The sequence below is a fragment of the Lynx canadensis genome, chromosome D4, assembly GCF_007474595.2.
Source record: "Lynx canadensis isolate LIC74 chromosome D4, mLynCan4.pri.v2, whole genome shotgun sequence".
Taxonomy (NCBI): domain Eukaryota; kingdom Metazoa; phylum Chordata; class Mammalia; order Carnivora; family Felidae; genus Lynx; species Lynx canadensis.
Window position 1 is genome coordinate 55,227,943 of NC_044315.2, and position 25,563 is coordinate 55,253,505.

The window sequence follows — 25,563 nt, forward strand, 5'->3', positions numbered from 1 at the left end:
CTTAAAAAAAAAAAAAAAACCCTTTGTGAAAGAAGTAAAGTAACAATCCTTCAAAGTTCAAACCAAATGTCATCTCTTCTTCAAAGCTTTCCCTGAACCCTTGGACCAATCAGTCCCTGCTCTAGATGCCCACAACACCCTTTCCAAATCAACATTACAACCTTTACATGCCCTTTGGCATGAGGGCACCAGTCTGTCTACAGACTCCCTCCATTATACCCTCCTTTCCTTGAGGGCAAGGGTTGTGTCCCATTCCTTTCTGTACTTGGGACAGCTTCCGATAGAGTAAAATCACAAATGTCTGCTGACCCACACAGTACTTGCTCAACTATGAATTTAAGCAGAGAACTAACAGAGCAGGAACCATCTTGCTTTTGGTGTTTGAGAATCTAGATTGTTGTCCTAATGACACATCTATGACCAAGGCACCAATGCCAAAAACACTCTCCTTCCTAAGCTCTAAATATGCCTTTTGTGTCCAGATATAGCACCTGATTCATGATCTATAGGCAGAGCCCCTACCCTCCCTTTTAAAATGAGTTTCCTCCAGGTTCTTGGCCTGTAATTTGAGATTCTCTGGCAGTGGACAAGCCTAACCTAATGAAAACGTGGCATTTCCTCATCTAAACCTCACACCGCCACATCAAATAGGCTCTTCACCAAATAACATTTGTTCCTTGAGAGAATAACCCCAAAATTCAGTCTGACGTGGGTCTTGAGATCACCAGAAAAGCCTTGAGTAGTCACTCAATCCAGGATTCTATCACCAAGAGTACCAAGGCCTAAACCTACGGAACAAAGCCAAAGTCAGATTCTATCACCTTGAAGCGTCAAGGATCTACCTCAAACCAGAACTCGAAAGAGTCATGGCAGACCAGGGGTGGAGGAATATTAAGAATTATGTTTCCAGGATTCAACCTGTATTACAAAGCTGTAATCATCAAGACAGTATGGTACTGGCACAAGAACACACACTCAGGTCAATGGAACACAATAGAGAACCCAGAAATGGACCCACAAACACATGGCCAACTAATCTTTGACAAAGCAGGAAAGAATATCCAATGGAAAAAAAAAAAAAAAACAGTCTCTTCAGCAAGTGGTGCTGGGAAAACTGGACGGCGACATGCAGAACAATGAACCTGGACCACTTTCTTACATCACACACAAAAATAAACTCAAAATGGATGAAAGACCTAAATGTAAGACACGAATTCATCAAAATCCTCGAGGAAAAAGCAGGCAAAAACCTCTTTGACCCTGGCCGCAGCAACTTCTTACTCAGCACATCTCCAGAGGCAAGGGAAACAAAAGCAAACAAAAATGGACTACTGGGATCTCATCAAAATAAAAAGCTTCTGCACAGCGAAGGAAACAATCAGCAAAACTAAAAGGCAGCCAACAGAACGGGAGAAGATATCTGCAAATGACATATCAGATAAAGGGTTAGTATCCAAAATCTATCAAGAACTTCTCAAACTCAACACCCAAAAAACAAATACTCCAGTGAAGAAATGGGCAAAAGACATGAATAGACACTTCTCCAAAGAAGACTGGCCAACCGATACATGAAAGTACGCTCCACATCACTCATCATCCGGAAAATACAAATCAAAACCACAATGAGTTACCACCTCACACCTGTCAGAATGGCTACCATTAACAACTCAGGCAACAACAGACGGTGGCGAGGATGCAGAGAAAGAGGATCTCTTTTGCGCTGTTGGTGGGAATGCAAACTGGTGTAGCTACTCTGGAAAACAGTATGGAGGTTCCTCAAACAATTAAAAATAGAACTACCCTATGACCCAGCAATTGCACTACTAGGTATTTATCCAAGGGACACAGGTATGCTGTTTCAAATGGGCACATGCACCCCGATGTTTATAGCAACACTATCAACAATAGCCAAAGTACAGGAAAAGAGCCCAAATGTCCATTGATGGATGAATGGATAAAGATGTGGTGTGTGTATATATGTGTATATATGTATATATGTATATATACACACACACATACACACACACACACACACACACAATGGAGTATTACTCGGCAATCAAAAAGAATGAAATCTTGCCATTTGCAACTACGTGGATGGAATTGGAGGGTATTATGCTAAGTGAAATTAGTCAGAGAAAGACAAATATATGACTTCACTCATATGAGGACTTTAAGATACAAAACAGATGAACACAAAGGAAGGGAAGCAAAAATAATACAAAAACAGGGAGAGGAACAAAAACATAAGAGGCTCTTAAATATGGAGAATGAATAGAGGGTTACTGAAGGGGCTGTGGGGGGGGTGATGGGCTAAATGGGTAAGAGGCATTAAGGAATCTACTCCTGAAATCACTGTTGCACTATATGCTAACTAACTTATATGTAAATTTAAAAAAATAATAAATTAGGGGCGCCTGGGTGGCTCAGTCGGTTAAGCAGCTGACTTCAGCTCAGGTCATGATCTGGTGGTTTGTGGGTGGAGCCCCACGTTGGGCTCCGGGCTGACAGCTTGGAGTCTGGAGCCTGTTTCGGATTCTGTGTCTCCCTCTCTCTGCCCCTCCCCTGCTCATGCTCTATGTCTCTGCATCTCAAAAATAAATAAATGTTAAAAAAGAAGTAAAAAACATTAAAAAATTAAATTAAATAAAAATTTTAAAAAATTAAAAAAAAAAAAAAAAGAATTATGTTTCAGGGATGCCTGACTGGCTTAGGTGGTAGAGGATGTGACTCTTGATGTCAGAGTCCTGAGTTCAACCCCTGCATAGAGCTTTAAAAAATTAAATAAAATAAAAAAGAGGGAAAGAAACGTAGGAAAAAAATTTTTTTTAAGGAATTATGTTTCTGCTCCAGGGCTGCACATGAAGGAAAATGAAGGGCAGAGGGATTGACATACTTTCTCAAGGACACTCTTTGATTAGCAAAAAATAAAAAATAAAAAATAAAAAATAAAAGGCCATCCTTAAGAGAATGCCAAAAATTCCAAAGACCTGAGTTAAAAAGGTAAATGTTCATAAAAGTCTAATCTAAAGAGACAAAAAATAGTTGCCTATGGCCAGGGGTGACAAAGGAGATTAAATGTAAATGGGCTGGAGGGGTCTTATTGGGTGATGAAAATTTCTAAAACTAGATTATGATGATGGATGCATAGCACTGTCAAGTTACTAAAACTAACTTAATTACACCCTTAAAACAGGTGGATTTTATGTTTGATATGTAAATGATACTTCAATTAAGTTGTTTAAAAAAAAAAAAGTCACCATCACTTACAGTGTCTGTAAAACTTTAAAACCACCTGACAGTGACCAGAAAAGTCAGGGGTCTATCCAGGATTTTATCTAGCATCAAGGCAAGGCTTGTCCTTTACCAAGCAATAATAAAAGTGCTTTTTATCATTAAAAAAAAAAAAAAAGTCATCATTATCTTCCACTCATTAATCCTTTAGGGTTCTGATGTTCATGGATGTGTCTACACAGCGGACAGCATACACGTCACTCTACTCTCTCTACACTGTGCCCATTGAGCTTGTCTCGGAATCCTTCTTAATCTAGGGTTCCAGGGAGCCACTAACTGATCCAAGTGGCCTAAAAGTAAATCTTATTTGACTTGACTGCTCTAAACTCTTCTCAAACACATTTCTCTACCATATGTGGTCATGGCTTTGGAACTGAGAGAGTCAGGAGAAGCAAGTTCAGAGCACTGGGAAACCTCAAGGAGGCCCCCGAAATGGGAGTGATAGCACACTTCTGTCCCGGGATGACCCGAAGAGAAAGTTTCCACCCTTAGTGAAACCACAGAGATGCAAAGTCCTGAGGTCAAGAAACTTGCTGGGGACCACAGGCTTTTAAAGCCCCATAAACAGGCTTCTCAGTGTTGTCCTCGAGGGAAAACCGTCCCAGAAGGAATTTCTGTTTTGTTTGGTCCTGGCCCAAAGACAGAGTTCCTCCTCACTCAGCTCTTCTCCCTCTGGCTTCCCTCTCTCCCTCCCTCCCTCCCTCTGGTGGAAATTGTGGAAATTCTGGAAAGTGCTCCTGCCCACAGTTACCACTACCAGGAAAGGCTGGGAAGTCAATTTGCCTGGAAATTCTGTTAGCCCCAGGAAGATCTTGGGGGATCTCTCTCATCTTAGAACTAGAACACTTTTGCAAGAGAACATAGGAGCTTCTCAGAAAGGATTCGAATAACTTAAGTAAGGCCTGGTGTTTTATTTTAAGACCTTCCCCTCCAGACTGAGGCCGTCTTCCTGTGTCCTCTGGGTACTCTGCTCTGAGCCCCGAGCCAGTCACCAGCAGGTAGCCCAGAGCCTGCCACTTGAGGACTCCAGGCCTGGGATGACAGGAGCCACATTTGCCTGCATTCCCTAGGATTACCCTCCCCCTCCTCAGGCTGCTGGGGGAGAACACTTTGCACCTTCCTAGGGGATTTGTTAGAAATGATACAGAAATGTGACACACAGTTAGTTGTACAGGAACCAAACTCAGTTTCCAAGAGAGAAGCAGCATGGTAGGAAGAGGCTCAAATCCCTGCTTTCCCTTCAAAAGGCCACAGACAGGTTTCATAACCTCTGAACGCTGCCGGTGATAGCATAGTGCCTAATACAGAGCAGACCTACAGCATATACATGCTGAATAAATATATGACTAATACATCCAAGCCTCACACTCTAAGAGGTAAAGTCACTCTTAATACAACTCAGTAAGAGGCTCAGGAGTCATAAAGATAGACTGTTTGCTGAAGTGAATCGGCTGCGTTCAGCTATACTAGCACACTTAAAATGTGGAGGAACAAAGGGTAGTACAGTGGTTATAGAAAAAAAATTGATGCTGAGAGACCACACAAAAAGGAAACAATCTATATTCAAAAAAAAGATAGCACGGGCAAAGTTAACAGAGGACAGATTCAGATCCAGAATCTGCAATGTCTGGGACCAGCAATGGATTAATATCCAGGATGCATAACGAACTCCTGCGTATCATCAAAATAAAAAATGTTGGGGCACCTGGGTGGCTCAGTCGGTTAAGCATCCGACTTTGCCTCAGGTCATAATCTCACAGTTTGTGGGTTCCGGCCCCTCATCAGGCTCTGTGCTGACAGCCCAGAGCCTGGAGCCTGCTTCAGATTCTGTGTCTCCCTTTCTCTCTGCCCCTCCCCTGCTCGCGCGCTCTCTTGCCTTCAAAAATAAATAAACATTAAGAAAAAAAAAAAAAGGAAAAGAAAGAAAAATGTTCAGAGTCCCACTGGGAGGGGAAAAAAAAGCACAGACAAATGATTATCACGAATAAGCAATTTATCAAAGAAGAAACCCAATGGCCATCAAGCATATGAAGAAATGCCCATACTCATTTGTCATCAGAGAAAAGCAAGTTAAAACAACAACTATCCCAGCATTATCAATTCATTCAGCAAAAATTAGGAAGCTAGTTAGTTAATGCCAAGTATTTGTTGGAAGTACAGAGACATTTAAGTTCCGCAGGTGGACACATAAATGATGGGTAGCCATTCTGGAGTGGTATCTGGCAGTGCCACATCAATACAAATATACACCGACAGGCCCATCAAGGACACATAGAAGGCTGTTCCTTCCAGATGTATTTGTGAAGACAGTGTTGGAGGCAGTGTGGGAGCCTATCATTAAGGGAGAGAGAAAATTGGGATGAACATCGTGGACGCTAGACGTACACGTAGCAACACGGATGGACCTGAAAAACTTACGGCCCAGTTCTTGGTTTCTAAATGCCATTCTCTACTAGGCATTGTTGGAACTAGGGCTTGTTGGAAAAGTAGCTGATTCCACGGCTGAGTCAGGGAATGAACAACAGCACCCCGGATCATCTTGCTGTGCCTAAAAGAAAGTGCTTAAAGAATGATGGAATATGTCAAAAAGACATAGGAACCAGCCTAAAGGGGATCTCATTGACCAAATCTGGGACAATCTGAGCATCAAAATAAATAATGATAGTAAAGGATCATGAGCTATTGAGTAAAGAATCCATAAGTCTGCACCAATATATGCATTAATAGGGGAGAAGGGAAAGCTCTTCCTTACATGTGGTGTGCAAACTGGCAAACTGGTGCAGCCACTCTGGAAAACAGTATGGAGATTCCTCAGAAAGTTACAAATAGAACTACCTTACGATCCAGCAATGGCACTACTAGGTATTTACCCAAAGGATACAAAAATTTGGGTTGAAGGGCACATGTACCCTGATGTTTATGGCAGCATTATCTATAATAACCAAATTATGGAAATAGCGTGTGTTCACCGACTGATGAATGGATAAAGATGTGGGGTGTGTGTGTGTGTGTGTGTATAAATATATATATGTACATATATGGAATATTATTCAGCCATAAAAAAGAAGGAAATCTTGCCAGTTGCAACAACATGGATGGAGCTAGAGAGTATCATACTAATTGAAATAAATCAATCATGAAAAGACAAATATCATATGATTTCACTGATGTAGAGTTTAAGAAACAAAACAAACCAGTTAAGGGGGGAAAAAGAGAAAGAGGCAAACCAAGAAAGACTTAACTATAGAGAACAAACTGAGGTCACCAGAGGGGAGGTGGGTGGGGGGATGGTGAAATAGGTGATGGTGATTAAGGCGTGCATTCATTGTGATGAGCACTGGGTGTTGTGTGGAAGTGGTGAATCACTATGCTGTACACCTGAAACAAATATTATACTGCATGTTAAATGGAATTTAAATAAACTTTAAGTTTATTTATTTTAACAGAGAGATAGAGTGAGCAGAGGAGGTGTAAAGAGAGAAGAAGAGGGGCGCCTGGGTGGCGCAGTCGGTTAAGCGTCCGACTTCAGCCAGGTCACGATCTCGCGGTCCGTGAGTTCGAGCCCCGCGTCGGGCTCTGGGCTGATGGCTCAGAGCCTGGAGCCTGTTTCCGGTTCTGTGTCTCCCTCTCTCTCTGCCCCTCCCCCATTCATGCTCTGTCTCTCTCTGTCCCAAAAATAAATAAACGTTGAAAAAAAAAAAAAAAAAAAAGAGAGAGAAGAAGAGAGAGAATCCCAAGCAGGCTCTGTACAGTCAGTGCAGAGCCCGATGTGGGGCTGGAACTCACAAACCACGAGATCACAACCTAAGCCGAAACCAAGATTCGGACGCTTAACCAACTGAGCCACTCAGGTGCCCCTAAATAAAAACTTAAAAAAAAATAAAATAAAAATACAGGTACATATACTGTATGATACATATTTATAACATTCTGATACAACACTAGTAATGGAGAACAGATCAGTGGCTGCCAGGGGTTAAAGGTGGGAGGAGAATGTGATTACAAGGGGAATTTTGGGTGATAAAACTGTTCTGAATCCTTATCATGGTGGTCACTACACAAATGTGCACTGTGTTACAATTCATAGAACTGTATACCCAAAAAAGGCCAATTTTACTATATGTTAATCTAAAAAATTCAATACATAAATATGTTCATATAAAAAGCAGCAGCTCCAATTTGGCAAGAGAAAAACAGATACACATGAAACACATTAAAGTGTTTGCTCAAGTGGGGAGGGGGGTGGTTGGGAAATGGAAGTGGGAATGAGAATAAAACAGAACAAAGAAAATAAAGCAGTAGAGTCTGTGATGATAATGGGCCATGAAATAAAGTTTGATGGCTGGATGGAAAGAAAGGGAAGAAAGAAGAAAGTACAAAAAGAAACAAATGGGGGAGTGGTGGAGACGGAGCTGGATGTGTCCTTCCAGAACTGTATAGGGAGAAGAAAGGCCTGACCACTAGACCGGACCCCAGTCCCTGAAAAAGGTCTGCAATTCCGTGGGGATGGATTCATGAGCCATGACAGCAGACACCATCCAACATTAGGGTACAACTCACTTCCCTGCTCTGACTTCTGACTTACCAGCTGCCTGATTTGATTACACTATGGCTTCCCTTGTAGTATTGCCAGCAGCCAGAGAATTCTAAGCCACCTGACAACAGTTCTAATCTTCCCAATAAAGCAGCAATTTAGTATTCCAGCATGAAAATAAGTCTCCTGGGAGTTTTTATTAGTGAGTCAGCAGCCCCTCTCATCAGTTCTGGAGCCCTAACTCAAATTTCTAGAACATCCCCAATGCTGATTACAAATACATCCTCTCTCCATCTAGAGCCAGACCTTGAACCATGGCGAGCCTGCTGCCCTGTGGGCCATCTGGGCAGTCAGCCAGTCATGCATTCCTGGCAGTACCTTTCTGGTATCAGGATCACTTTAAATGCAGTCAGCTCCAATTTCCTCCTCTGAGGAATGGGGATAATAATGTGCTCTTTTCAGATGGTAAATGAGATAACACATACACAGTTGACTCTTGAACACCAGTTTGAACTGCACAGGTCCACTTATACACAGGTTTCTTTACAGTAACATACTGTAAATGTATTTTCTCTTCCTTATGACCTTCTTAACAATATGATCTTTTTCACTAGCTTACTTTATGGTAAAAAATACACAGTATAATATATAGAACATACAAAACATGTTAATCAATTGTTTACGTTATCGCTAAGGCTTAGGGTCAACAGTAGACTATTAAGAGTTAAGTTTTTGAAGAGTGAGAAGTTATATGTGGATTTTCTACAGCACAGGGGGGTAAGGCCCCCTAACCTCCATGTTGTTCAAAGGACACCTGTATATATTCATCACAATGTTTAGCACTTAGCTCTTTACAGATATTCAGTAAATATTAATTTTGCCTTCTCCCCTGAATCTCAGCAACTTCAAAGCCTACAGGTTATTACAGCCCTACAATCACAAGTGGCTAAAATTTTGCATTTCTGTTCTGATGTACCAGCATCAGTGATAGATTTGGAAGAAGAGGTTAAGACTTCAAAGGGCCTTCTGGGTATGATATAAGGTTTTGAGGGTTTAACAGTGATTCTGTTCATCTTTTACTGTCAGAGACAAGAACTAAAATGCTCAAGAACCAGCTTAGAAGAGAATGCAGAATAAAATTATAATCTTGGGATGAAGACCTTCTTGAGTACAAAAACAACCTGAAGCCATAAAGGAAACAACAGATTTAAATACACAAAAATTTGAAAGACACCAGAGATAAAGTTAAAAGAGAGACCATGTGGCACAAGAACAGACACTTAGATCAATGGAACACAATAGAGAACCCAGAAATGGACCCACAAACACATGGCCAACTAATCTTTGACAAAGCAGGAAAGAATATCCAATGGGAAAAAAAAAAAAAAAACAGTCTCTTCAGCAAGTGGTGCTGGGAAAACTGGACGGCGACATGCAGAACAATGAACCTGGACCACTTTCTTACATCACACACAAAAATAAACTCAAAATGGATGAAAGACCTAAATGTAAGACACGAATTCATCAAAATCCTCGAGGAAAAAGCAGGCAAAAACCTCTTTGACCCTGGCCGCAGCAACTTCTTACTCAGCACATCTCCAGAGGCAAGGGAAACAAAAGCAAACAAAAATGGACTACTGGGATCTCATCAAAATAAAAAGCTTCTGCACAGCGAAGGAAACAATCAGCAAAACTAAAAGGCAGCCAACAGAACGGGAGAAGATATCTGCAAATGACATATCAGATAAAGGGTTAGTATCCAAAATCTATCAAGAACTTCTCAAACTCAACACCCAAAAAACAAATACTCCAGTGAAGAAATGGGCAAAAGACATGAATAGACACTTCTCCAAAGAAGACTGGCCAACCGATACATGAAAGTACGCTCCACATCACTCATCATCCGGAAAATACAAATCAAAACCACAATGAGTTACCACCTCACACCTGTCAGAATGGCTACCATTAACAACTCAGGCAACAACAGACGGTGGCGAGGATGCAGAGAAAGAGGATCTCTTTTGCGCTGTTGGTGGGAATGCAAACTGGTGTAGCTACTCTGGAAAACAGTATGGAGGTTCCTCAAACAATTAAAAATAGAACTACCCTATGACCCAGCAATTGCACTACTAGGTATTTATCCAAGGGACACAGGTATGCTGTTTCAAATGGGCACATGCACCCCGATGTTTATAGCAGCACTATCAACAATAGCCAAAGTACAGAAAAAGAGCCCAAATGTCCATTGATGGATGAATGGATAAAGAAGATGTGGTATATACATACACAATGGAGTATTATTCAGCAATCAAAAAGAATGAAATCTTGCCATTTGCAACTACATGGATGGATCTAGAGGGTATTGTGCTAAGTGAAATTAGAGAAACAAAAATATCATATGACTTCACTCATATGAGGACTTTAAGATACAAAACAGATGAACACAAGGGAAGGGAAGCAAAAATAGTATAAAAATAGGGAGGGAAACAAAACATAAAAGACTCTTAAATATGGAGAACAAACAGAGGGCTACTGGAGGGGCTGTGGGAGGGGGATGGGCTAAATGGGTAAGAGGCATTAAGGAATCTACCCCTGAAATCATTGTTGCACTATATGCTAACTAACTTGGATGTAAATTTTAAAAATTAAATTAAAAAAAAAAGAAAGAAAAGAAATCTGCCTAACAGGCTGGGGAAAGGAAAGGTGGTGGAAACCAAAAACAACACAAAACCAAACCAAAAAAACAAAACCAAAAAAAAAAAAAAAAAGAGAGAGAGAGAGACTATGTTTGCAAACAATATAAAGGAGCAATATCCATAATATTAAAAGGTCCTACAAACATATTTTTAAAACTAATAGAAAAATGGGTAAAAATATTAACAAGTAATTTACAGAAGAAATACAAATGGCCAAAGAACACCTAAGAGTTTGTTCAACATCATCAGTAATCAAAGGAACTAATTAAAACAAGGTATCACTTTTGCCCATCATATTGGCAAATGTAAAAAGATTGTTAACTGGCATAGATGTGGGGAACAGGTGCTTCTCAAACACTGTTGATGAGAACCAATTGGAAGGCAATTTGACACCATCTATGAAAATGTTACAAGTACATGGCCTTTAGATCATGTACTTTAAATCAATAAATAACCTAGCTTTCCACCTTAAGACACTGGAAAACAGCAAACTAAACCTAAAGCAAGCAGAAGGAACAAAATAATAAAGATGAGAGCAGAAATTAATGAACTAGAGAACAGAAAAACAATAGAGAAAATCAGTGAACCAACAGTTGGTTCCTTGAAAAGATCAACAAAAATGACATCCTTCTGGCTAGAAGAAAGAAAGAAAGAAAGAAAGAAAGAAAGAAAGAAAGAAAGAAAGAAAGAAAGAAAGAAAGAAAGAAAGAAAAGAAAGGAAGGAAGAAAGAACTCAAATTACCAAAATCAGCAATAAAGAAGGAAACACCACTACCAATCTTATAGAAACAAAAAGGATTCCAAGGGAGTATTGTGAACAATGGTATGTCAACAAATTAGGTAGCTTAGATGAAGTGAACAAATTCCTGGGAAGGCACAAACTACCAAACCTGACTCAAGAATAAACAGAAAATCTGAATAGACATGTAGCAAGTAATTGAATTAGTAATCAAATAGCATCCCACAAAGAAACACCCAGGCTCAGATGGCCTCACTTGTCAATTCTACCAGATATTTAAAGAAGAATTAATACAAATCCTTTGCAAATCCTCTACAAATTGGAAGAGGAGGGAACACTTCCCTGCTCATTCTATGAGGCAGTACTTCCTTGACACCAAAATCTGACAAAGGCATCACAATAAAGAAAACTACAAATCATTTATTTGTTAATTATACTTTAATAAAGCTGGAAAAAAAAATCCCAACAGCTACAGATCAGTATTTCTTACTGTCTCTTTTACAAGACAGGCTATCTACAGCCTCTAAGTTTTTCTAATAACACACCAAGCACAGGTCACTGGGCACCCCAGCCTGAGCCCAGCACCCACCTCCCAACCACAACACATGTCTTCTCACCTCCTGAGACTCTACCAAACACCCAATACTCCCTCCAGCTCCTCTTCCTGACCATTCAACTATTTGTACTCCATGAAGTTCTCTCCCCAGGACACTGACTGACAATGTCCACTTGGAGAAGGGAAGGCTATGAATCGCCACAGAATCCTGGCACGCCTGACACATAGCAACCCCCACTGCAAGTTCCGCAGTGTTGTGGATTCAACAAGAGGGAGGCTTCCTTGTGGACTGGGGTAGGTCTCCACTAAACCCTGGTTCCAGGCTAAACCCTGTCCCTAAATTATGGTTACAGCCTCACACCTCTCCCTTATCCTCTTAACTCTGCCCCAGGGTAGATGGAAAAAAACAAAAACAAAGACAAAACTGCATTTGGAGGAAATTTTACTCTGCCTCCTACTAGGCTGAGTGTAAGCCTTCTGCACCCAAGAGAATGGGGTTAGGCATTGAACAAAAGACAAGAGTACTGATATCACCACATACCTCATCTCATTCAATCCTCTCATCCACTCTTGGAGGTAGGAATTATTGCCCCCATTTTACACAGGAAGAAAGTACTGCTCTGGGTCCCCCAGGACAGCAGCTCTAGCCTGACTATAAACAGCCCCGGGGAGTACCTTGTTAAATCACAGCTGATCACCATGGGATGTAGCACAAGAGGACAAGGGTGGTTACAACATGAGAGGAGGAACAGTCACAAGTTGAATGTACCCCATCTGCTTAATCTATAAACCGCTGATAACTGAAATCGCTGGCTCTAAGGTCATTCTACTACTTCTGGAAGTCAGCAGACTCCTGTTTATCTACAAAAGAGGCATGTGCGTGGAGGGGGAATGGGGGGGGCATAGGAGCAGAACTGGCAATTTATAGTTATTGATCAATTTATTTTTACCCAATATAATTTAAGTCTTTCTTCCTTTGGGCCTCATTCCTAGATCCCATAAACCAAGTCTGTCAGACTGGAGTTGATCCATATGGGTTAAATGGTCAGCTGCCCAGACTAGCCAGTCAGAACCTATCATGGTTTCTGTGGATGGCTGCATGTGGTATTCCCAGACATCAACCCACAAAGTTTTAGGTCAACACCATTTTTAAGCCAGGCTTTTAAAGCCAGAGCCTATCCCCCATTCTATAGATTTAGCTCCACAGACATAGGAAGAAGGAGTTTCTTACCTTGTGTAAATCAACTCTTTGGCAAAGAAGGTACATGAGGTGCTCAAAGAGCCATCAGTAAGGCCCTTATGGATACACCTCAACAGGAACTGCCCAGATGCAATGGCTTACAGGAAAAGCCTCATGTCCAGGATGGCCACAGTGCCCTACACAGGCCACTTAAGACAGACAGACACACACACACACACACACACACACACACACACAAGCTGAGAGTATAGATATAAGACTCCAGATAAATCTGACTCTCTTGGTATCCATATTCTTTAAAAGCCAATATCCCTAGTCCAGGAATTTGCGATTTAGGGCCTGTGGATTATTCCAACCCTTCTGGAAAGCAAGGTGGCAATGTGAACCAATGTCCTAAAAGTGTCTATGTCCTCTGGCCTAAGAATTCCTAAGAATTTATCCCATGGAGTTAATTCAACTGAAGCAAAGAGCTCAACACAAGCGAAAATATTCAGGATTATCTATGATTAAAAAAAAAAAAAAGACTATCTATAATGGAGAAACCTAGAATGTTGAATGCTAAGGGAATATCCATAAGAATTTTAGATAGCAGCTTGAAAAGATAATAAGGATAATTACAAATAACCTAACAGTTTAAGATAGCATTGAATGAAATGAGCAGAACGCAGAACAGTTTTATACTACCATTACAACAGAGTTAAGTATGTATGTATTTAAGTGTCCAACTTCAGCTCAGGTCATGATCTCAGGGTTAGTGAGTATGAGCCCTGCGTTGGGCTCTGTGCTGACAGTGTGGAATATGCTTTGGATTATCTGTCTCCCTTTCTTTCTGCCCCTCTCCTCCTTGTGCACACATGCGCTCTCTCTCAAAAATAAAATAAAAACATAATAAACAAACAAACAAATAAAAAGCAATGGCAGGTTTTGTTACAGTGGTAGACACATGTTTGATTACAATGGTAGGTAGTAGAATTATAGTTTGTTGGTTTTTTTTAGGTTTATTTATTTTGAGAGAGAGTGTGAGCACATGTGAGCAGGGGAGGGGACAGAAAGAGAATCCTAAGCAGGCCCTGCACTGTCACCACAGAACCAGATGTGGTGCTCAAACTCACAAAGCATGAGATCATGACCTGAGCTGAAATCAAGAGTTGGACACTTAACTGAGCCACCCAGGCACCCCGAATTATAGTTTTTTAAACATCTGATGTGGTGATATATTTTCAACTAAAAAATTTTTTTTTTAAAAAAGGAAGAAATCCTACAAAGCAAAAACCAAAATCTTCAGAAATAACTGTTAGTGCTACCAATAATAAATAACACACTCAGAGCTTACTCAGTGTTAGGCACTGCTTTAGGTCCTTTTATGCCTCCTACCTGAACTTCCCTAACATCCATGAGGTAGACACTATTATCACCCCCATTTTATAGGCAAGAACACAGAGGCACAGAAAGGGTAATAACAGCTTTCCCATATCACACAGCTAGCCAGAGTGATGGAAAGAAACATTCTCCATGCCACTTCAAAGGTCATTCATCTGCTAAAATGTTTGTGCCTGCTTCGAGACGACAAAATCCACAGCAGAAGTCTCACCCCAAGAGCCTGAAATGGGCAGTAGGTAGTGAGTTTCACAGGTTATTTCAGAGGCTTTTCATGTTGCAAATATGACCAGGATTTCCCACCATACCAACCTAGACTTCAGAAGGACGAGCACTGAAGACCACTCAAACTTCAGAAAGGGAAAGAGGGACCGACAGAGTTGGGACTTGCCCAAGATGATGTAATGACTTAGAAGAACCAGAACTCGAAATTCTCACGTCAGTGGTCTTTGAGGCTTTGCCCCTCTCCCCTGCAGACCACGACCTCCTCTTTCTGTATCTCTCTCTCCCTTTACCTTCTTTCCTTTGGTCCCCTCAGTCTAGCTATCCTCAGCTTTCCCTTGTCCAGTATGGTCCCTACTATACTAGCTTCTCTGTCTTTCATTATCTTCCATTCACTCTGCCTCCACTTCCAGTCCTCTCCCGCCCTGCAGGTGACTGTATGCAGCAGCTGGCATTTCAGCTACGGCGTTCTTCCCATGTGGCCTAACAGCAGCCAGAGGAAATTACAGGCCACATTCAGCAGTAGATCCCTGCCCTTCCCAACCAGGGAGGCTGTTCAAACACATTGGGAGAGACAGAGATGTTAAAAATCAGTGTTGGAAGAGAGGCCCCTCATTTTGACTCTGGACCTAGCCCAGATCATCCATCTGGTTCCCTGCACCTCCTCGGTGTCCTGAGGGTCCTCATGCTTCCTCTGTCTGACTACACAGTTTTTCCCAGGTCTGTCCACCACGGAGTAAGGACCAGCCTTTGTTTATGTCTGTCTCCCATGCCTAACGTAATGTAGTTACCAATAAAGGCTCGCTGCATGAGCAAACCAGTCTTCATTTACTCTCTTTCTTAGGGCCCTTCCTGACTTGGCGTGAATACCCAGGTCTACCCATTCTCAGCCAGGCAGGCTTCCTTTGGTGCTCATCTGAATGCCAGAAGCCACCTAACACCTCAACACCAAGTCGCCAAGCTCCTATAATGCAAATACCAGTTTCCCAGGGTCCACCCTCCACTTGGGGAGGCCTTTCCTGTTTTTTCAAGCGGGCGGTGGTGGTGTCCTGAAACAACCAACACTGATCTGCTGTTTCAGGATGTCAAAGGCAAAAGGATATTATGCAAAACAGAAAGAAATGTTTAAAGAAAATTTTAAAAGCACTTTTAGAATGTACCCTGTCAGGGGGCCAGGCAATTATTGCACCCCCCACCAAGGACCCTCCCCACAACCTCCAGACCCATGTGGTGGGACAGGAAGGAACCTGACCTCATACCATACTGGTCATGCTGGTGGGATATGACCCCGCCTCTTCCCTCAGCACAGCCTCCCCCTGAATCCCCAGGCTCTGTGCCAAATAACCCCTGGCAGATTCCCAAATCCAAAGTGTCCCTTGAAGAGGAAAATGTAGATGCAGTGAGGGCAATCAAAGTGGAATAACTTCAAAGTGGAATGACACCTTGGGAAGAGACTGGCCTACTGGCCTGAGACTGGATTGCTCAAACCACCTGAACAAGCTCCAACTGAGCGCCAGGCTTTACTGGTCTCTGAGGCTTCTCTCAAAAGCAATTCCTGGAAACTTGCAGGTTCTCACTTTGTGGCCCCTCCCCAGATCTCAGAACTGCCTGGAGGTGGGAGAGCTGTGTTGTTTGTTTCAGAGTTCGATTTGCTGGCTTGTTCCCACAAGCTCTGTGGAAACAGTCACAAGTCAGTCATGTCAACTGCACTGGGTTAGCTAGCTGGTATTTCCACGGCCTCAGTGCCACAGTCCACGTAAGCCTAGCCCAGGGACCTGGCTGCTAAGGAGACAAATGGAGAAGTTACTGAGAAAGCAGACTCCTGGGGCATCACCCCCACCGCTTCTGTTGACAACAGATTTCTGCTCAGTCTGATCCCAAGAGTCTGTCCTGCAGCTTGGCCCTTTGCCCCTGCCCCAGGCACTTCCTGCACCTAGTTTCCTTTTTAATCAGAATTCTAGACACATCCCTCATTCAGCAATAAATGATACTCCTCTGCCAGCACTAAGCAAACCTGTAATTCTCAATGGGTCTATCTTTTTTAGTAAGAATGGTTTTAAAACATAGCCCTTCTCAGAAAGCATTCACCCTTTTTCCCCCCTTTTTGGAAAACCCTACTATTGAAAAAATCCAAAAAGTGTAGTGCTTTATGTCCGAGCCTCAGAGGGCCACCAAGAAAAACAAAAACTACATGTGTGTGTTCAACAACAACTAAATGATGAAAGAAAGTTATAGCATATTCAGCTGACAGAATGACACAGCTTTTGTGGTTTTTAAAGTTGTAGGACTGAGCTCGTAAGAAAGAATCTTAAGTGACAAATGCTGGACACCAGGCTATCTATATCTGAACATACCAATCTATGTGTTCATCTGTAAAGACAGTAACTATATTCTTATCATATGTACAAGAAAAAAGACTAACAGAAGATGTGCCTACATGTCTCCTCTAGGTAATAGGAATACAAGTGTGCTTTTCTACCTCTTTTAATTTTTCAAGTTATTTTCAATAAGCCTGCATTACTTTTTGCAAAGAAGACGAAGAGATCGTGTGCTCCTCAAAAAAATACAGAGAAAAGCAAAGACCCACAGCCCTAGACTGCTGTGTTCCAAGGAGGCGAATCCTTCCCTCTCTCTGGGCTTTGCGAGGGGCTTTAGAGAGTGGCAGGGGGAAAGGGAAGCAGCTACAGAACACACCCAGACCAGACATTAAAATCACTGCCAAAGAATTTAGCAACAGCCAATTATGTATCTCCTGGCCTTCATTTGTGTAGGGAAGGGGCGGGCTGAGGCCAGGCTGGAAAGTGGAACCTGAAACACTGAGCGTGTGACTCAGCCCTTCTGCCTTCTAAGGACGAATCCCTTTAGGCCACGTCCACCCAGAACCAGCTCCCAACCAGACCCTGACCCCTGATCCTAAGCCACCACGACCTTCGAACCTGGAGGTTCTGACCTTTACAACAGGATCTGCAATCTCTCCCTGAGCTCGTGACCTGTGTAGGCCCAGTTAAACACAGAGACCCCCATAACTGGGGCCTTTACAATCATAGTCACAGTCCGGCTCCCAGGAACTCTCACAATCCCATGCCTTGTCAAATCCCCCAGGAGTCAGGGTCTGGCTGGCTGACCTCACTGGCCAGACCACCCTGGGCAGTGCCAGAGCCAAGTGTAAAATGGCCACAGTGCCAGGCCTCAAGGGATTTAAGCCACAAAGGCGGACCACTTGTCCTCAAACAAACGGATTGCCCTTAACTGGATAAGAATAACTGGAATTTCCAGATAGATATGGATTCAAGCAGAATTCCAGTCTCTGCTTCTTGTCGGGAGCAGGCAGGGAAACACTGAATAGTGAAGATGGCACAGGAGGCACTGGGTCTACGAGCAGGGGAGAAATCACCAGGTTTGAGTTGGCCACAGGACAACTGGGCCCCTTTCATACACACCCAGAGCCCAGTTAAGCCCAAAGGGGATGAGCTTCCCAGACCTGCCCCCAAAGCCTGGAAGATCCCCAGGGTGAAGTCTATGGAAAGGCGGGGACTGCCTGAGCATGAACCGTCCCATTGTTCCCAACCCATAAATTAGTCTAGTCTCAGCCTAGAAATCCCTATCCTGCTGCTACCCAAAGACCATATGGTTGCTGTTGTATCATTACAGTCATTATAAAGCAGCAAGGTACAGATTACTCAGCCAAGCTAATTTGAGGCTACAGAAATTAGAGGAACTTTTCAACACAATCAAAACCAGGACTGAAGAACTCTGATATCAACTCTGGGTTTCTGAATAAGAGAAGGAAGGAAGGAAGGAAGGAAGGAAGGAAGGAAGGAAGGAAGGAAGGAAGGAAGGAAGGAAGGAAGGGAGGAAAGGAGGGATGGATAGGAGAGAGAGAGAGAGACTATAACACACACACACACACACACACACACACACACACACACACAATTTAGTTTCTCTAAATGACATCAGCAAAATTTAATTATGCCTCCTCTGCTTGGACTATGAGTTCCTAAAGAAGAGGCATCTTGTCATATTCCTCTTTGCGGCAGTAGTACCCAGCAAAGATCAGGCACATTGTTGCAAGTGAATGAAGTTACCAGATGCTTTAGCCATTGAGGATGTCCATGCAAGCTGCTACATAAGACCTTTCAGGTGGACACAGACACACCTCGAGAGAGAGGGTCCTCCCAAATTCCAGATGTTAGCCTGCTCTGAGCCCCTGCACTAGGTATCTACAGGGCAATAACCTCAAGGAAGAGCACTATGCTGGGAAGCAGAATACCTGAGTTCCAGCCCCAGCTGGCCATTCCTGGCTGTGTGGCCTGAGACGACACGCTTGTCCTCTAGCACAATGAGGGATGGGGCCAGAGAACTAGACAGTCCCATCCTGGGATGCTGTGGGTCCAAGATGCTCCAGATGAAATCCAATCCCACATTTGGCTCTTGCTCCCCATGCCCCAAGGAACTTCCATGCTTGCTCAGAGTCTGGGACAGATTGCCACAGTCAGGAATCACTTCAGCCACCATCAGGCTGAATGGAAGAAAGTGAGCCAAATAGTCATAGAGGGTGTTTCATAATCTCGGATTGTCAGACAAGAAGGTGTATCTGTCAATTTGTCAGTAAATTATTTTCCCCAGGAAAAACAACAGGAAAAAAACTGTTTTAAAGTACTAGTTACCTAATCTGACAAAGCTTAAAGATCTAGACACAGGAGAGGCTCCCCATGCCTCCCCCAACCCTGAGGATGAGGCTCCAAGACTCATCTCCAAAGGGGAGAGAGAGCCCTTTCCCAAGCCGAGGCCAGAACAGATGTCCTCAAAGTACATTCTGTCCTGGGCAGCCTGCTCGTGTCCACATGTGTGCACATGGGAGGGGGACAGCATGCTGGTGGAAAAACACCTGAGAGCTGAGAGCCCAGCAGAGACTCAGAAAGTGCTTTGTCTTCCCAAGGGTGCAAGCCATGGCAGGGGCTTGGCTGACAGCCCCCACAAAAGCTGGGGAAACTGGCTCATGGATAAGTGTTCTCCCAGGGCCCTGGCTATCTACAGTAGCTGTTTGCTGGCCCAGGGGCCCACAACTCTCTGGTGCCCACCTCTAGATCACAGTTCTCGTCTGAACAAAGGAAGAGAATCTCTTCACAGCACAAAGGGCAGGGGAAGTCTCTGGGTTTAAGCAGTCCTTTACTCACCCCCCACACCCCATACACCCTTGACAAGACTGTACCAGGTGTACCAGGCTCCAACTGAGCCCGCAGGTCAGCCCGGCCTTCTCTAGCCAGTCCAACCTAAAGTATTGCCCACTCCCACCCAGCCCCTCTCTGGGCTGACAGTGCCAGTGCCAGTACAAGTCAAGTCACACTGAGCTGCCACCAAATCTGAGCAGAGATGAATATCCCAGGAAAAGGAAAAGGCAAGACCACTCCTCTTCCCAGGTTGACTACATCTCAGGCAAACACCCAGGCAGCCAGGAAAGGGCGCCACATGACCGTGTTCAGTGGATTAGATGCTGCTCAGCCAGAGGGCCAAGAGGACAGTGCCTGGAGTTCTGAACTGTCTGAGAGAACTCCCTGGGGAACTTGTAAGAGTCCTCAGGAAAGGCCTACCTCCCCCCTTCAGTCCCTACTCCTGAAGGCCTCACACTAGCCCATGGGGGACCCTGAAGTAGGGCTTACAATGGCTCGAAACTCTACAATCGGCCTTATGTCACACAGATAGTGTAGACAGGATTCAAACCCAAGTCTCTCTGAAGTCTGTCTCAAGGCTCTGACAACCCACGACAGATCAAATAGTCACTCATCAAGCCCAGTCTGATGCCTGGCTCCTCCGGGAAAGAGCATGCCCATTACCCTCCATGTTCCAGACAGGAGCTTATCATAGCGTATGGCCCAGACCCCTGGACAACAGAAAGTAAAGCCAAGTCATGGAAAGAAACTGCAAGTAGTGAAAAGGCCGCAGTTCTAAACCCCACGGATGCTTTCTCCCATCAACCTCAAAACCACCCACAAGGGCTTTGGTTGACACCTGCCCAGATGAACAGATGGGCTCAACTCCCCTGACCCACACACTCCGAGAGACCTTCAGCTTCCTCAAGGCCCCCTCCCAGCCAGGAGCCCTCACTCCAAGAGCTGCACCCAACCACTCAAACCTAAGGGCTCAATTAAAATGAAGAAAAACCCTCTGTCTTCACTTTGTGGGACCTCCGTAGCAGCTGCCCAAACATCATGGTCCCATATGTGTCACGCTAAGGCAGCCAAGCTAGAGAAGGCCCAGGGCCTCTCTCCTCACCCTCCAAACGTTATCTCTCAGGAAGTCCCTTCAAACCACCAATTCAAAGTTCAGCTCAGAAATACCAGTAACTGGTCACCAATCACTAGCAACACCATTAGAAAACAAAACAAAGCAGAGATACAGCACCACGGGCTCTCCAGCTTCATCAAGAAGACTTCATACCTCAAACACCAATCTAATGAACATTGGAGTACTTTAATTTGCTAGTTTCTTTTTTTCTGAATAAATGTCTAGGCAACAATTAAAACCAAAAAAGACAAAACCTGGCCTCTCTGGGTTCTGAGGATTTCTTCTCTCTCCTCCCCCTTCTCTCTGCTGTTCAGAGCCTTCTATCTCCACGGGAGTCTGAGAAAATGGAACTTCAAGTCCCAAGTCCTATTTGCCTTGTACTTAATGTACGCAATCTCATTTATGTTCTAAAAATAACCCTGTGAGTTAATCACCAACAACCTCATTTTACATATAAGAAAGAGATTCTGAGAAATTCTCTAAGATGCGTGAGGCCAGACACTTAGCAGCGGGGCAAATATTCAACTTTATTTTATAGAACTAGTCTCCTTCCCAGAGGGAAGTCCAATTGAGTCCAAAGGGACTCAATTTTCTGTTTACAAAAAAAAAAAAAAAATCCCCTTACTTCCACAATTCATGTCTGACCAATTCCAAGAGCTTCCCCCCAAACTTGATACGAAAATACTGAAGTAATCATTGGAGAAAGGAGCAAGAACATGTAGGAGGCCTTCTCTGCCAGGGCTTTGCGGGAAGGTGACAGAGTTCCTTTTGGCAGGATGCCTGCCCTGCTGCCAGGGCCCCTCACTCAGAGCAACAAATAAACCCTGGCATTAAAAATGAGCAGCCACCTGTATGATAATCTTGGGAACAACCTGTGGCTGCCTTGGGCCTGACTGCCTGTGGATTACAGACCAAGGAAAGGTTCCCCCCCACTGCCTCCAACAGGCACGGGCTCAGACTCCTCCTGATGTGAGGAATGCAAACCCACCCACTCATACTCCCAGTATATGCTGAAACACAGGCTGGTGGCCACATTTCCAATTATCTGGGCAAGATACCTGAGACTCTGAGCTGCTTCCTGGAAGGGACAATTCGGTGTGAACTAGTTTATAGTTTTAGCTCTCCAGCCCCTATGGTACACACACTGTACTCCTACAAACACCCTCAGCCCTTAAGAGTGCTAGTTCACTTAGGTTTTGGGAACCTACAGGGGCAGGAAGCAGGGTAGGAAGGCCCCAGGGCAGGGATCTACACAAAGGAGGAACTTAACATAATAGCAACAATTTACTAAGGGTTTACCTTCATTAATGTAAACCCTTGTTTATATTGTCTCATCTAGCCTTCCAAAACAAACCTGACTTAGGTACCATTTATCTTCCCCATTTAACAGACCAGAAACCAGAGGTTAAAGAGCAAGTCACTCGTCCTAATGCTCAGGAAAAGTTAACCCACACTCAGAGGAGAGTATTTCTATGGGAAGACAACGTATGTGAGCTGGATGTGAAATGGGAGGGCAACTTCCTTCCCCACTAGAGGCCTCATCATCAGTTTCCTAAACTGGAGTGGGTTACTCTGAGCTGCCTCTTGGTCCTTACCAGACTTGGCAGGGCGAAGGCTGCTCCATGCCCGAAGCAAACTCAAACTCCAAAACTTCTTGAGGCACGGGCCAGAGCAGGGAAGTCTCCAAGGCCTTCTCTGCTTCTGGGAACAGAGGGGCCTGCAGCTTCCTTGTACCACCCCCGCCCCAGCCTTCCACGTAAATCCAAAAAAATCTCGCCTCCCACCCTCTCCCTACATCCAGCCCGGAACCTCTGTTTGGGACTAGGGACTCCGATCCGGAACTGGGGGGCTGAATATCCTGGAAGAGGGCATGGGCGAACGTCCAGGGGACCCTGTCGGGGAAATTCGGGAAAGTCCCCGAGTCCTTACCGAGCAGCGGGGACTCCTCAGGGCATGCGAGCAGCGACGGCACTGTGGTAGAGGGCACTGGGGCCGAAGTCAAGTTGCTTGCGGGGCCGGGGCCGGGGCCGGGGCCGGGGCCGGGGTGAGAGTCCGCGTCTGGGCTGGAGTCGCGACCCGAGCGCAGCTCGGAGGAAGCGTCCAAAAGCGGCAGCGGCGGGGCCCCTCGGGGTCGGAGCTCCGCGGAAGGCTGCTCGATGGCGGCGGCGCCGTTTGAGCCGCCCTGCAGCGGTGTAGGGACTCCCACCAGCTGAGGCAGGCGGTTCAAGTCGCGTCCGGCCAGGTAGTAGACGAGGGTGACGCCAAGATGCAGCGCGCAGACCGCCACGAGCAGGCGGCAGGCCCGCTGCAGGGACGCGCCCGGCATCGCCGCGCTGCCGCCCAGGAGCGGCTCCCGAAACCTCATCTTCCCGCCGCCGCTTTAAGAGGCGGGTGGGCTACCGCGGGGGGGAGGGGGGCGGCCCGCCCGCGGGCCGCCGGCCAGGCGCTGCCCGACCACGGCTCTTGGGGGAGGGGCTGGAGGGGAGGCAGGGGAGCGCGGCGCCGGGTGGCAGGCGGCGGAACGCCGAGACTCCGACCAGCGCGGCCGCCCAGCGACTAGAAGTGCGCCCGAGGCGCGGGCGGGGGCGGGGGCGGGGCCGTCGGTTGGAGCGGGGTTTTCGGGACTGGAGCAGGGGGGCGGGGCCTCTGGGGCGGAGCCGCGGTGCGCGGGCGGGGACTCGGGAGGCGGGGCGCTGCAGGGGGCGGGGCCGTCTCCAAGCGCGGCTGGCTGCCCCGGGGCGCGGCGCTGAGCGGTCGGGTTCCCACACCGCCCTCCTCCCGAGCCCTTGCCCTGTGGCTTCGGTTGCTACCCAGCCGCGCCGCCGCCTCCTCCTCCTCTTACTCACCCCTCCTCCTCCTCCTGGCTGCCCTCCAGAGGCGCCACCACTTCCTGCGGTGCTGAAGGGCTGGGGTACGGGCCTGGGCCTACACGCGGTGGCGCAGAGAGACGCTGGTTGCTGATTTGATGGGTGGGGGGACGCGGCGGCGTTCCGGCCAGGGGCTCGGTAGGCCTGGTGGGTCCGGAAGAGGGACGGAAAAGAGTTGTCCAAGAAACGGGCTTCGACGCCGGGCGGGAGGTGGAACAGCTGAGGAGGGATTCTCTGGGACGTTCGGTACCCCTCCCTTGGCGGGACTAGGCCCCCCTACCAATGTAAGGGCCCAGCAAGGAGGCGCGGCTCACCCTGGCCCCGTGGAGGAGACAGTGCGCAAGTCTCCGCTTGTCTGGCTAACTCACCTGCAGCCCAGCCTAGGGCAGAGGCCCACTCAGCTTGGTTTTGGGTGTGTGGAGTGCTTCCTCTACGTGCATCCTGCCCTGAGAGGATGTGTGCTTTGAGCAGGAGAGTGGCAAGAAGCCTCAGTAACTCCCATGCTGGCAAACAGATCAGCCAGCTTTGTTTATATAGTCTGTGTGAACCCAGACACAATCCCATGAAGTAGGAATTGCCCCCATTTTACAGATAAAGAGTTAAAGGCTTAGATGTGAGGGCTATCTGGCTGCGACATCTGTCACCCCATTGATCGCCAGGGTTGATTCGGCTGATCTGGCTGGCTAGGAGGGTGTCCCCTTCCTCCCTCTCTGCTCCAGGTGCATCCCTCCGGAAGCTGTGGTCTTGGTCGAAAAGGACAACCTTCCCACTACCTTCCCGGATAGAGGATCGGCCTTCCATCAAGGGTATAGGAGTAGCTGCGCTCCTTTCCAAACAAGCTCTGGAGGTCCATTTGTAGGAGAATGTAGGGTGGTTAAGCTTCCAAAACTCCAGATACATTCAAATGAGGCACAGCACGTGGCAGTCTGTCTTTATTAAAAAAAAAAAAAAAAAAAAAAATTGCTCAGGATTAGGCCTTGGCTGGGAAAAAAAAAAAAAAAAGTTAAAGGCTCAAGAAGGCTAAAAACTTGCTTAAGGGGACGTCCGGGTGGGTCAGTCAGTTAAGCATCTGACTTGATTTCAGCTCAGGTCATGATCCCACGGTTTGTGAGATCCAACCCTGCTTCCTGGCTCTGCTGACAGCACAAAGCCTACTTGGGATTCTCTCTCTGGCCCTCCCCTGTGTGCACTCTCTCTCTCAAAATAAATAAACTTAAAAAAAACTTGCCTAAGATCCCACAGCTGGTGAGGGACAGAGTCAGAATTCTGTCTTCAAAACCTTTATACACCACACATTTAACCCTTGTTGATTTGCAGGTAAGGGCTGGAGGCTGTCGGGGTGATAGGCCTAGGCACTGAAGTTGTGTGGTTCAAATTTGACTCAGAGGCCACTCCTCAGGCACACCTGATGCCTGAGTGAGCAGGGGCACCTGACCCCTGAGAAAGACCCATGAGAGTGCTATTATTTATGTGTATGGAGAGGGTGACAGCTCTGGCAGCCAACTCTAAAGTGGAGGGAATGATAGCAAGAGCTAGCATAGATTGAGAGTTTACTATATGCCAGTCAAACACAAGCCTAACTGCTTTATATGCATTGTCTCAATCCTAACAACACTTTGAAGTAGGTACTTGTTCCTGTCTCCATTTCACAGCTGAGAAAACTGAGGCTCAGGAGTTCACTCTTGGTTGTGATTATACAGGATACTTTCTTCACTTGCCTTTCTGGACACCAGGCTTTCCTGATCTTCCTCACTTCACTGGTCACTCCTCTGTCTCCCTTGTGGGCTTC

General features: G+C 45.5%; 1 protein-coding gene across 4 annotated transcripts in view; it reads right to left on the reverse strand.

Annotated features, from left to right (window-relative positions):
• B4GALT1 (beta-1,4-galactosyltransferase 1) overlaps nucleotides 1–23,498 on the reverse strand; it is a 63,315-nt gene extending 39,817 nt beyond the window's left edge. For 2 of the 4 annotated variants that reach the window (XR_003964166.1, XM_030293357.1), the window contains exon 1: nucleotides 22,837–23,489. Coding sequence is in view for 3 of the 4 variants with exons in the window: in XM_030293357.1 (XP_030149217.1) it covers nucleotides 22,837–23,272 (436 nt within the window). In the remaining variant the exon portion in view is untranslated. Of the gene's footprint in view, nucleotides 1–22,836 lie in introns of all 4 variants that reach the window. The other 2 variants (XM_030293358.1, XM_036064334.1) reach the window with 2 other exon arrangements.
• Nucleotides 23,499–25,563: the final 2,065 nt, after the last annotated feature.